At 44.2% G+C, this 13866-nt stretch overlaps 1 protein-coding gene across 1 annotated transcript in view; it reads right to left on the bottom strand.

The window, feature by feature from the left end:
* Positions 1–13381, bottom strand: part of PAXIP1 (PAX interacting protein 1) — a 46279-nt gene extending 32898 nt beyond the window's left edge. Inside the window, exons 1-5 of the mRNA XM_060782593.2 lie at positions 13049–13381; positions 5951–6085; positions 5117–5160; positions 3646–3709; positions 3299–3412 (exon numbers count right to left, since the gene is read on the bottom strand). Of these exons, the coding sequence (XP_060638576.2) occupies positions 3299–3412; positions 3646–3709; positions 5117–5160; positions 5951–6085; positions 13049–13195 (504 nt within the window). The 5' untranslated portion in view covers positions 13196–13381. The remainder of the gene's footprint in view (positions 1–3298; positions 3413–3645; positions 3710–5116; positions 5161–5950; positions 6086–13048) is intronic.
* Positions 13382–13866: the final 485 nt, after the last annotated feature.

Genomic DNA, 13866 nt, shown 5'->3' with positions numbered 1-13866 from the left:
AATAATAATAGAATAAAAATAATGGAAATGTAATAATAACAGTAATAATAGAGTAAAATAATAAATATAATAATAACAATAATAAATAGAGTAAAATAATAAATATAATAATAATAAATAGAGTAAAACAATAAATGTCATAAAATGTAATAAAAATAATAGAGTAAAATAATGTAAATGTTGCAATAGTAATAAAAATAGAGTGAAATAATAAATTATTATTATTATTATTATTAGATGCACTTATTGACCGCCATTCTCAGCCCTTACGGGCGACTCATGGCGGTGTACAGTACACATAAAAAGACAGTTACAGAGGCCAGTCTCAACAACATATGACTATACAACAAATACAAACTACATAAAAATCCGCTTCGTCTCTTAGTAGAATCATAGCCAGTCTCATTTTCCTTATACCATTCCAGTTCTCATTACCGTAATGTTGTTGCTTAGCACTTAATTAAATGCCCTCTCGAACAGCCAGGTCTTAAGGCTTTTTCGAAAGGACATGAGGGAGGGCGCCTGTCTGATGTGTGCCGGGAGAGTGTTCCACAGCCGGGGGGCCACCACCGAGAAGGCCCTCTCCCTCGTCCCCGCCAGCCGTGCCTGTGATGCAGGCGGGATCGAGAGAAGGGCCTCCCCAGACGATCTCAAGGTCCTCGTGGGCTCGTAGGCCAAGATGCGGTCTGAAAGGTATTTTGGGCCGGAACCGTTTAGGGCTTTGTAGGCCAAGACCAGCACCTTGAATTGGGTCCGGTAGCAAATTGGCAGCCAGTGAAGCTGGGACAACAAGGGCGTTGTGTGCTCCCTGCTACCCGCTCCAGTTAGTAACATGGCTGCCGCACGCTGGACCAGCTGAAGCTTCCGGGCCGTCTTCAAGGGCAGCCCCACGTAGAGAGCGTTGCAGTAATCCAGGCGGGATGTGACAAGAGCGTGTACCACCGTGGCCAAGTCAGACTTCCCGAGATACGGGCGCAGCTGGCGCACGAGCCTAAGCTGTGCAAATGCTCCCCTGGTCACCGCTGAAACCTGGGGATCCAGGCTCAACGATGAGTCCAGGGTCACACCCAAGCTGTCTTGTCTGGATTTAGTTTCAGTTTGTTCGCCCTCATCCAGACCGTTACAGCGGCCAGGCACCGGTTCAGGACCTCGACAGCCTCCTTAGTAGCAGGTGGGAAGGAGTGACAGAGTTGGACATCATCTGCGTACAGATGACACCGCACCCCGAAACTCCGGATGATCTCACCCAGCGGCTTCATGTAGATGTTAAACAGCATGGGGGACAGTATGGAACCCTGTGGCACCCCACAAGTCAAAGGTTGTGGTGCGGAACAGGAGTCCCCCAATGACACCTTCTGGGTGCGACCCTCCAGAAATGACCGGAGCCACCGCAAAGCAATGCCTCCAAGACCCATTTCCGCAAGGCGCCCCAGAAGGATACCGTGGTCGACAGTATCGAAGGCCGCTGAGAAGTCCAGGAGCACCAACAGGGACACACTCCCCCTGTCTAGCTCCCGGCGGAGATCATCCACTAAGGCGACCAAGACCGTCTCGGTACCATGCCCCGGTCTGAAACCAGACTGTGCCGGATCCAGATAATCCGTGTCTCTCAAGAATACCTGGAGTTGTGAGGCCACCACGCTTTCCATGACTTTGCCCAAAAAGGGGAGATTGGAAACAGGCCGAAAGTTGTCCAATTTAGTGGGGTCCAGTGATGGCTTCTTCAACAGCGGCTTTATAATAGCCTGTTTTAGGCTCGCTGGAATCTTGCCTTCCCGAAGGGAGGCATTCACCACCACTGTTACCCACTCGGCCAATCCCCCTCTGGCCTCTCTCAGAAGCCAGGATGGGCAGGGGTCTAGGATGGACGTGGTGGGCCTCATTCCTCCAAGTATCTTGTCCACATCCTCGGGTTTCACAAACTGAAAAGAATCCAACAAAATAGGACAAGCAGGTGCTCTCGTTACATCCACAGAGTCTGCATCTAACGCGGCGTCCAGCCCAGAACGGATCAAGGCGACTTTGTCTGCGAAGAACCGAGCAAATGCTTCACAGCGCGCGACCGAATTGTCAGGGCTCCCACCTGAGGTAGGGGGAGTTAAAAGACCTCTGACAATCCGAAACAGCTCCGCCGGACGGTTCTTTGCAGACGCAATAGTGGCCGCAAAGAAAGTTTTCTTTGCGGTCTTTATTGCCGCGGCATATGCCCTAAGAAAGGACACAAACCGTGCTCGGTTTGACTCGCTCGGTTCCGAACGCCACACGCTCTCTAGTTCCCTCTATAAAAATATAATAACAACAACAACAACAACAACAAAATAATAATAATAATAATAATAATAATAATAATAATAATAAATAACTTTGACTTGAGTATAAGTTGTGGGTGGGGGCTAATAATAATAAATAACTTTGACTTGAGTATAAGCTGGGGGGCTTTTCAGTCTAAAAAAAAGATAAAAACTCAGTTTATACTCCAGTATAAATGGTAATAACAAAAATCACAGTTATTCTATTGTCAAAAATTCAGAAAAGGTAAATTGTGAATGATGAACAGTGAATGATGAACAGTGTTTCAGTCTATAAGCACAGATTGCAAGTTTAAATGGTAGGGATAAGCAGAAGTATTACAACAATAACCACAAAAAGCTGAAGTTGCCTTGATGGAACATACATCCAGATGCAACTGTACTACTCAATTCATTCTGCTGTCCCCATGTTATACCATTCTGAATAGGAAATGCCACTCTGTATAGATACATGTTCAGTCCAACGTCAGAACATTTATTTATTTATTTCGGTTACTTCTATTCCGCCCCTCTCACCCCAGAGGGGGACTCAGGGCGGCTTACAAAGGCACAATTCGATGCCAGCATCAACATAACAGTAGAATAAAAACAATATAGCAGCAATTAAACAATTAACAATCAGTTTCTGCACTGCAACCATAAAACCAATAACATTCATAAAGCCAAATACTTCTTTTTAAACACACACACACACACACATATATATATATATATGATTATTCAAAAGAAAAGGCTGAACCTTTCCCAACTCAAATGTGTTAATTTATCTCACTTTCAGCCTCTTAAAAACTACAAGAAAACTCACTACTCTGCTTCCAAGAACTTTCAAATTTCCTTGGCAATTTTGACAAACCTTCTCAACAGGGAAACACTGCTGAGCTTTTCACATTTTGAAAACATAGGCAAGGCACACTTTCTCTTAGCAGAAGCCAAACTGCTTCCAGCAAAGCAAAGCAAAACAGAGCAATGAAGCATAATAAAACACTTACCCCTTTTGGTTCAGGCACAATCAAATGAGTGCATTTTTTATTGAGGCTGAGCCAGCAATCCCCACCATAAAATGTAATCAAGGCCCACAGCGAACTCCGGTCTTCAGAGGAAACCTATCAGAAAATACCAAAAAAAAAAATCTTTTAATACCAATTAATTAGGAAAACTCCCTCAGGTTCAGTGAAAAACAAAACTTGCTCTGACAAAATCTTGAGAAGAAAATTCCATAATGGGGTAGCCTTAGGACTGACATATGCCGGAAATTACTTGAAGACACACAAAAACAAAGTTCAGAAACAAATGGGAGTTCATAACACACATTTAACTAAATGCTTGAACAACTTACCTGAGACAGACAAGCAGCAACGCCGAAAAAGATCTGACAGGATTCTGGGGAAAAGCCATTTACTCTGACAAAATGAAGTCAAGGCAAATATACAAATGAAATTTTCAAACACCTAAAAAGGTACTATTTTTGGCAGTTGTCCCATAAAATATTCTAGTATCCAATTCCACTGAAATTAAGGCAATACATCTGAAGCTACTATATATAGCTGGCACGGGCAAACTTTCAAACTTGGGTACACATGGCAGGCCGGAGTGGGGTGGTCAGGTTGTGAGGAAGGGGGTTCTCCCCAAGCCCCCTCCCTGCCCTTTCCTCCATTTTCTCTTCTCTTTCAGAGGCAGAAAATGAAGGAAAGATGGGAAATGTTTGGATGCCAAAAGGGTTGGTCTTGGTCATGATGACATGGCAGACAAGAGAGAAAAAGTGTATCCATTAGACCCCATATTGCCTACTCCTGATATAATACCCTAGAATTCTAGAGCGGGAAGAGATCCCCAAGGGCCATCCAGTCCAACCCCCTTCCATGAAGATGCAATCAAAGTACTCCTGATACTCTGCAGAAAAGCCTCCAGGGAAGGAGACTCCACCACGCTCTGAAGCAGCCTATGTCACTCTCCAACAGCAATTACTCTCAGGAAGTTCTTCCTAGACTTTTCAGGCAAATCTCTTTCCGTGCCATTTCAAACCATTGTTCCCTTGTGCCCTGGTCTCAAGAGCAGGAGAAAAATCAGTTTACCCTCTCCTCTCACATTTCCTCTCTACCTTCTCTTCGCCCAGCAAACATCCCCCAGGAGGAAAGGAGGAAGGAAAAAGAGAAGGAAGGAAAGAAGAGAAGGATGGATGGGGGGAAGAAGGAAAGAGAGAAGGAAAGACAAAAGGGAAGGAAGGATAGAAGGAGGGAGGGAGGGAAGAGAGAAGGAAGGATAGGATGATGAGAGAAAGGAGGGCCTGAGAAAAGAGCCCAAGGGGCCGCATCCGACCTCCAGGTCTGGGTTTACCTATACCTGATATAAAGCGATTAAACAGCTTGATTCCGGAAAATTATAGTTAAGAGTCCTGCCTTTGCACCGAATGAAGATGGGCAACCAGATAGTCTATTCCTGGATTTTCCAGCCTGGTTTTTTTTCTCTTTGCCTTATATCTGTGATCCTATGTTGACCTTGCTTTGACACATTATTTTGTCAGAAAGACAGAGGCTAACATAGAATTCAGCATACACAGTCATTAAGAAGAGAAATCAAACTAAGAATGCTCACAATCAAACCCAACATATGGAAAAACTACAGTGTCCATTCACTCAAATATTTTTTAAAAACCAGTAAAATGAAAAACTAACGAATAAATCGTCACTTGTACTTGCAAACATATTCACTTAGCAAGAATTCCTCTTCCATATACTCACTTAGTGCATTCGTGAAACTTTTAAGTAAGGATAACTCAACATTCTTTACATTTTTACCAGAAAGGATACGGCAGAAGAGCTCCACACCGAACGGACAAAGTCACCCAGGAAGGCTAAAAAGTTTTGAAAATTAATCTGATAAGTGCTTTTCAACAAATGTACATCACCACCTAACAACAGTTATCTTTATTAAATGAATGCATAACAAATTAAAGTTAAATAATAATATAAAGCATACACACATATATACAAAGATGTCTTATAATGACATATTATCTACCCTGACTGGAAACATTCCAAAAATTTCTGGCCAAAATATTCCTAGCTCATCCTGGAAGAATTGAACTAGAATGTGAGACCATCCCATGCCAAGGGTGCCAAAGTCCTCCCTATCACATTAGAATTAGAATCTTCTGTGGGAAATACAACAACATGTATGTGTCGACACAAAAGAAATCTACATCCTGTCTTTATACACAAGATGATTGGCGACACTAATACCCCTACTCCAATTTTCTAAGGAGAGGAAATTGAATCCAGCACATTCAATGTTGCAATTGTTGTCTTCATATACTGTATATGGAAATTTCTGAACTTAGGATCTTTTTTCGGTGGTGTCAGCTGGCTTTTAGGGTTCAGCCATGGAGGCCGATAGCTCCCATCACACCACGGATAACTACTTCTGGGGTGTCTCTGTGGCTGAAGTGCTGCAACTGCTGAAAAATATCAATAGCAAACAATGGCAGGCTCTCCATCTTTCCATAAGGGAAGATGGGTTGAGAAGCAGAAAAAGGGCATTTGTTTCGTGCATGGAATAAGATACTGATATTCCTGACACTCCTCCTTACAATGAAGTATACTGGGGTGATGAGTGAAGTTTACTACACAGCTGTCCAGACTTACCTTTACAATTGGAAGATCAAACACTTCACGAGATTCACTCACGTCTGGATTGTCTCCATCTTCTGCGATGATGTGTGATGCCAGTGCATTATAAGAAACTTCCTTTCCTTTGCCATCTTTCAGAAACTGAATAACCTGAAAGACAACAATAGTTTTTCTTTTCATTCTCTTGCAATGAGAAGACACAGAATAAAGTGACAGATTGAAATAAATAAATAGAACGACATAATAGACTAGTTGAATTTTCTTTCCACCATTCCTAACACGACTTTAAACTGTCATAATGAAAATCTAGTGTTTTACCCTACAATAATAATAATAAATCTATATTTATATGCCACTTTTCTCCCACAAAGCAGCTTTCAACATTTTAAAATACAATACAAAATCAACCACTGTCAATGTATAAATAAACATTGTAAACAATCATCTATATAAATAAAAATGTAATGTTCGTTTGTGGGATTAACATTACTCAAAAACCACTGGTCGAATTGACACCAAATTTGGACACAACACACCTATCAAGCCAACGAGTGACCATCACTCATAAAAACACTGAATAACACAGTGGAAGGGACTCAAAAAGCCAAAAATAAAAATACATTACAACGCATGCGCAAAACCACATATATACACATGTACATAAATATATATACACACACAAAACACATGTTGTTGATACTGGCCTCTGTAACTGTCTTTTTATGTGTACTGTACACCGCCATGAGTCGCCCGTAAGGGCTGAGAATGGCGGTCAATAAGTGCATCTAATAAATAAATAAAATAAATAAATAAACACAGACTGGCAATGCGTGGCAGGGGATGGCTAGTAAATAAACATTGAAATAATATACATTAATTGTGTTGTACTGTTAAATTTTATTGCAAAAGGGGCGGGACCAGGGAACCTAACTATAATTGACAGGTGGCTTGCCCTATGATTGCAGCCAAAAGAAGCCACCTATCTGCAGGGTCCCTGAAACTTAGGACTACAACAAACATTCAATGCAAAGAAAACAAAATTGGAGCTCCTGGTACAGCTGTACCTGCACAATTATGGAGTAGCAACAAGAATAATTTTATGGTTGAGAAACCATAAAAATGAAGAACTGTGTTAAGGGGTCGCAGCATTAGGAAAGTTGAGAAAAACTGATTTATCATATCAGAAGCAAACCAAGGGTACAGCTGTAATGTATTTTTAAAACTTGGCATTATACTAAATGTCCTTTGACCAGTAGCTGACCACTTGGAGTGCCTCTGGTGTTGCTATAAGAAGGTCCTCCATTGTGCATGTGACAGGGCTCAGGCTGCATTGCAATAGCTGGTCTGTGGTTTGCTCTTCTCTGCACTCACATGTTGTGGACTCCACTTTGCAGCTCATGATTCCAGAGCAAGATTGGCTCTACATCTCACGCTCCCTCCTCCCTGTGGCTTTCTCTCACATATTTATACATGGCTATCATATCTCCTCTCAGCCTTCTCTTCTTCAGGCTAAACATGCCCAGCTCCTTAAGCCGTTCCTCATAGGGCTTGTTCTCCAGACCCTTGATCATTTTAGTCGCCCTCCTCTGGACACATTCCAGCTTGTCAATATCTCTCTTGAATTGTGGTGCCCAGAACTGGACACAATATTCCAGGTGTCGTCTAACCAAAACAGAATAGAGGGGTAGCATTACTTCCCTAGATCTAGACACTATGCTCCTATTGATGCAGGCCAAAATCCCATTGGCTTTTTTTGCCGCCACATCACATTGTTGGCTCATGTTTAACTTGTTGTCCACGAGGACTCCAAGATCTTTTTCACACGTACTGCTCTCGAGCCAGGCATTGTCCCCCATTCTATATCTTTGCATTTTGTTTTTCCTGCCAAAGTGGAGTACCTTGCATTTGTCCCTGTTGGACCTCATTTTGTTAATTTTGGCCCATCTCTCTAATCTGTCAAGATCGTTTTGAATCCTGCTCCTGTCCTCTGGACTATTGGCTATCCCTCCCAATTTGGTGTCGTCTGCAAACTTGATGATCATGCCTTCTAACCCTTCATCTATGTCATTAATAAAGATGTTGAAGAGGACCGGGCCCAGGACGGAACCCTGCGGCACTCCACTTGTCACTTCTTTCCAGGATGAAGAGGAAGCCTTGGGTTTGTCCATTTAACCAATTACAGATCCACCTCACTGTAGTTTTGCCTAGCCCACATTGGACTAGTTTCCTTGCCAGAAGGTCATGGGGGACCTTGTCGAAGGCCTTACTGAAATCCAGGTACGCTACATCCACGGCATTCCCCGCATCTACCCAGCTTGTAGCTCTATCGAAGAAAGAGATCTGATGAGTCTGGCATGACTTGTTTTTGATAAATCCATGTTGACTATTAGCAATTTATTTATTTATCGTGTCATCAGCAACCACTGTATTACAATTCTAACAGAGCAAAACAAACACAGAGATTAAAAAGAAAAAGAAAAAAAAGAAAGAAAAAAAACCACACAGATTTTGTAAATTTGGTATTTGGTTAAATGTCCTTTGACCAGTATCTGGCCACTTGGAGTGCCTCTGGGGTTGCCGCAAGGAGGTCCTCCATCATGCATGTGGCAGGGCTCAGGGTGCATTGCAGCAGGTGGTCAGTGGTTTGTTCTTCTCCGCACTCGCATGCCGAGGATTCCACCCTGTAGCCCCGTTTCTTAAGATTGGCTCTGCATCTCGTGGTGCCAGAGCGCAGTCTGTTCAGTGCCTTCCAAGTCGCCCAGTCTTCTGAGTGCCCAGGGGGGAGTCTCTCATCTGGTATCACCCATGAATTGAGGTGTTGGGTTTGGGCCTGCCACTTTTGGACTCTCGCTTGCTGGGGTGTTCCAGTGAGTGTCTCTGTAGATCTTAAGAAAACTATGTCTTGATTTAAGTCGTTGACGTGCTGGCTGATACCCAAACTGGGGATGAGCTGGAGATGTCTCTGCCTTGGTCCTTTCACTATTGGCTGCTACTTCCCGGCGGATGTCAGGTGGTGCAATACTGGCTAGACAGTGTAATTTCTCCAGTGGTGTGGGGCGCAGACACCCCATGATAATGCGGCATGTCTCATTAAGAGCCACATCCACTGTTTTCCAGCAAAGGATCACCGCCTTGTCGGGGCGCTGGAGCTTGAGCACCTCAATGATGTCATGAGCGAAACCGTGAAGGGCCACCCAAGACGGGACGGTTGTAGCAGAGAGGTCAGACCAAGCGTGATCCCTGGGGAAGGCAATGGCAAACCACTCCAGTATCCTTGCCAAGAAAACTAAATGGACCAGTACAACCAGAGATATGTCGGTATGCCATTGGAAGATGGGACTCCCAGGTCGGAAGATGGCCAAAATGCTACTGGGGAGGAGCAGAGGATAAGTTCAACTAGCCCCAGATGTGATGACGCAGCTAGCTCAAAGCCGAAAGGAAGGCTAGCGGCCGACGGTACTGGAGGGGAACGACGAATCCGATGCTCTAAAGATCAACACACCATAGGAACCTGGAATGTAAGATCTATGAGCCAGGGCAAATTGGATGTTGTTATTGGTGAGATGTCAAGACTAAAGATAGACATTCTGGGGGTCAGCGAACTGAAATGGACTGGAATGGGCCACTTCACATCAGATGACCACCAGATCTACTACTGCGGACAAGAGGAACATCGAAGAAATGGAGTAGCCTTCATAATTAATAAGAAATTCGCTAAAGCGGTGCTTGGATACAACCCAAAAAATGACAGAATGATCTCAATTCGAGTGCAAGGAAAGCCTTTCAACATCACAGTGATCCAAATATATGCCCCAACCACAGCTGCTGAAGAAGCAGAAGTAGATCAGTTCTATGAGGATCTGCAGGACCTACTGGATAATACACCAAAAAGAGACATTATTTTCATTACAGGAGACTGGAATGCCAAGGTGGGAAGTCAAATGACAACTGGGATCACAGGCAAGCATGGTCTGGGAGAACAAAATGAAGCGGGACGCAGGCTGATAGAATTCTGCCAGGAAAACTCGCTGTGTATAACGAATACTCTCTTCCAACAACCTAAAAGACGGCTTTATACATGGACCTCACCAGATGGTCAACACCGAAATCAGATTGACTACATCCTTTGCAGCCAAAGGTGGCGGACATCCATCCAGTCGGTGAAAACAAGACCTGGGGCTGACTGTAGCTCAGATCACGAACTTCTTATTGCCCAATTTAGAATAAAACTAAAGAGATCAGGGAAAATACACAGACCAGTTAGATATGATCTCACTAACATTCCTAGCGAATATACAGTGGAAGTGAAGAACAGATTTGAAGGACTAGATTTAGTAAACAGAGTCCCAGAAGAACTATGGACAGAAGTCCGCGACATTGTTCAGGAGGCGGCAACAAAGTACGTCCCAAAGAAAAAGAAAACCAAGAAGGCAAAATGGTTGTCTGCTGAGACACTGGAAGTAGTCCAAGAAAGGAGGAAAGCAAAAGGAAACACGGATAGTAAGGGGAGATATGCCCAGTTAAATGCGCAATTCCAGAGGTTAGCCAGAAGAGAGAAGGAACTATTTTTAAACAAGCAATGCATGGAAGTGGAAGAAGACAACAGAATAGGAAGGACAAGAGACCTCTTCCAGAAAATTAGAAACATTGGAGGTAAATTTCAGGCAAAAATTGGTATGATAAGAAACAAAGATGGCAGGGACCTAACAGAAGCTGAAGAGATCAAGAGAAGGTGGCGAGACTATACAGAAGATCTGTATAGGAAGGATAACAATATCGAGGATAGCTTTGACGGTGTGGTGAATGAATTAGAACCAGACATCCTGAGGAGTGAGGTTGAATGGGCCTTAAGAAGCATTGCTAACAACAAGGCAGCAGGAGATGATGGGATCCCAGCTGAACTGTTTAAAATCTTAAAAGATGATGCTGTCAAGGTGATGCATGCCATTTGCCAGCAAATATGGAAAACACAAGAATGGCCATCAGACTGGAAAAAATCAACTTATATCCCCATACCAAAAAAGGGAAATGCGAAAGACTGCTCAAACTTCCGTACAGTGGCCCTTATTTCTCATGCCAGTAAGGTAATGCTCAAGATCCTGCAAGGAAGACTCCAGCAATACATGGAGCGAGAGTTGCCAGATGTTCAAGCTGGGTTTAGAAAAGGCAGAGGAACGAGAGACCAGATTACCAATATCCGCTGGATAATGGAGAAAGGCAGGGAGTTTCAGAAAAACATCTACTTCTGCTTCATTGACTATTCTAAAGCCTTTGACTGTGTGGATCATAATAAATTGTGGCAAGTTCTTGGTGGGATGGGCATCCCAAGCCACCTTGTCTCTCTCCTGAGGAATCTGTACAAGGACCAAGTAGCAACAGTCAGAACTGACCACGGAACAACAGACTGGTTCAAGATTGGGAAAGGCGTACGGCAAGGCTGCATCCTCTCACCCAACCTTTTTAACTTGTATGCAGAACACATCATGCGATGTGCGGGGCTGGATGAATGCAAAGCTGGGGTGAAAATTGCTGGAAGAAACATTAACAACCTCAGATATGCAGATGACACCACTCTGATGGCCGAAAGCGAGGAGGAGCTGAGGAGCCTTCTAATCAAGGTGAAAGAAGAAAGCGCAAAAGCCGGGTTGCAGCTAAACGTCAAAAAAACCAAGATTATGGCAACAAGAATGATTGACAACTGGAAAATAGAGGGAGAAACCGTGGAGGCCGTGACAGACTTTGTATTTCTAGGTGCAAAGATTACTGCAGATGCAGACTGTGGCCAGGAAATCAGAAGACGCTTACTTCTTGGGAGGAGAGCAATGTCCAGTCTCGATAAAATAGTGAAGAGTAGAGACATCAGACTGGCAACAAAGATCCGCCTAGTCAAAGCCATGGTATTCCCTGTAGTCACCTATGGATGTGAGAGCTGGACCTTAGGGAAGGCGGAGCGAAGGAAGATCGATGCTTTTGAGCTGTGGTGTTGGAGGAAAGTGCTGAGAGTGCCTTGGACTGCGAGAAGATCCAACCAGTCCATCCTCCAGGAAATAAAGCCCGACTGCTCACTGGAGGGAAAGATACTAGAGACAAAGTTGAAGTACTTTGGCCACATCATGAGGAGACAGGAAAGCCTAGAGAAGACAATTATGCTGGGGAAAGTGGAAGGCAAAAGGAAGAGGGGCCGACCAAGGGCAAGATGGATGGATGGCATCCTTGAAGTGACTGGACTGACCTTGAGGGAGCTGGGGGTGGTAACGGCCGACAGGGAGCTCTGGCGTAGGCTGGTCCATGAGGTCACGAAGAGTCGGAGACGACTGAACGAATGAACAACAACCACTGTTTTAGTGTGATGAGATGTGTTCCATACTGGGCATGCATACTCAGCAGCAGAGTAGCATAGCGCAAGGGCAGATGTCTTCACTGTGTCTGGTTGTGATCCCCAGGTTGTGCCAGTCAGCTTTCGTAAGCTGACTATTAGCAATGACCGCATTTGTTTCTAAGTGTTTGCAGAAACACTATCTCAGCATTGGTTGAACTTCATGATCTTCATGATCTGTACTGTACAGTATAATGAATGCAAACTAGAACCTGAGGAACTCTATTATCTCAGCATTGGCTACCCGTGTGACCAATCCCAGGTGAGGGATTGGCTTCCATTGCATTGCTAGGAAAAAGCAGAGAGGCCTACTGCTGAAGAGCCACCAGCAGGGAAGCGAACTGCGCATGCGCGGGGCGCCTGAAAGGGGACGAAACCTGCCTTGTCAACCCAATCAGAGCAGAGGGGGAACCCATCGTGCCTTTTCCCCCGTCACACTTGTCATGTTTCGCCTCTTGTTCTGTATCTCGGCTCGTCCGAATGAAAGACGAGTACACCAGTTAAAATGAATAATAATAAAACATACACAAGTCAGTTGAGCTAAAAGCTTATTCGTGTCTCCTTCTTCTCCCCCCCCCCCTTTAAAAAGGACAATGGAACCGTCGAAAAGAGAGAAGGCGCGAGGCGCTCAGAGCAGCAGAACGTGGGGGAGGGGAGATAAGGAATCAAGTGGAAGAGTCCATTGAGGTCAAAGCAAACGGGGGTGGGATAGGGAAATGAGATTAAAGCGAAGGTACCTTGGGGTCTATGTCCCCCACGACGAAGAACTTGACATCTTTGAACATCTCCTCGGGAACCTTCAGCTCTTCCTCCTCCTCCTTCTTCTCCTCTTCCTCCTCTTCATTTTTCTTCTCCTCCTCTCCCTCCCCCTCTTCTTTCGCCATGGTTCCGTCCACTTGCTTCAATCTCTTAGGCTCTTCTTCTTTCTAAAGCAGCTCTGGATCTCTCTCTCTCCCTCTTTGCGCGCCCCCCTCCCCCGCCAAGCACTTATTCCATTCCAAACCGCGGGAGCAGGGCGCGCGCTGCGGGGCGGACCATCAGATGAAAAAGGGGGGGAGTCAAACTGACAAGTTTCAAAATAAATAATCTGATCTATTTCACAACCTCCGGTGGGACACTCTCAGACTATAATAAAAAGTATAATTCCTAATACAATCCACTTTCTTGACGAATGATCTCTCAGTTTGTAAAAAAAGCGGATAGGGTTTCTAATTCCCTCCCTCTTCCTGTTAAAATGGACTCTTCCAATTCCCGCCTCTTTAGGAATAACAACCGGTAGTGAGGCCGAGCCCTAAGCCCCGCCCACTTTTTTCAACTCCACCTCCTCTGATTACTTTTTTTGCGGAGCGAACCATTTCTTCCAAGGATGGGGGGAGAGAGATAGTTATTTTAAAAAAGAAAGAGCCAGTCTCTACTATCTTTTCAATAATACTGAAAAACTATACTAGAATTTTAATTTTGTAATATAATCCGCTCGCTTGATAAATGAACCCGCGTTTCTTTCAAAAATGAATATGAGGGAAGTTCGGATATACCCCCCCCTCGAGATATAATG

Source organism: Anolis sagrei, chromosome 6 (genome assembly GCF_037176765.1).
Source record: "Anolis sagrei isolate rAnoSag1 chromosome 6, rAnoSag1.mat, whole genome shotgun sequence".
NCBI classification, from domain to species: Eukaryota; Metazoa; Chordata; class Lepidosauria; order Squamata; family Dactyloidae; genus Anolis; species Anolis sagrei.
Note: the sequence above shows the minus strand (reverse complement) of the source record. Positions and strands in the feature narration are given on the sequence as shown.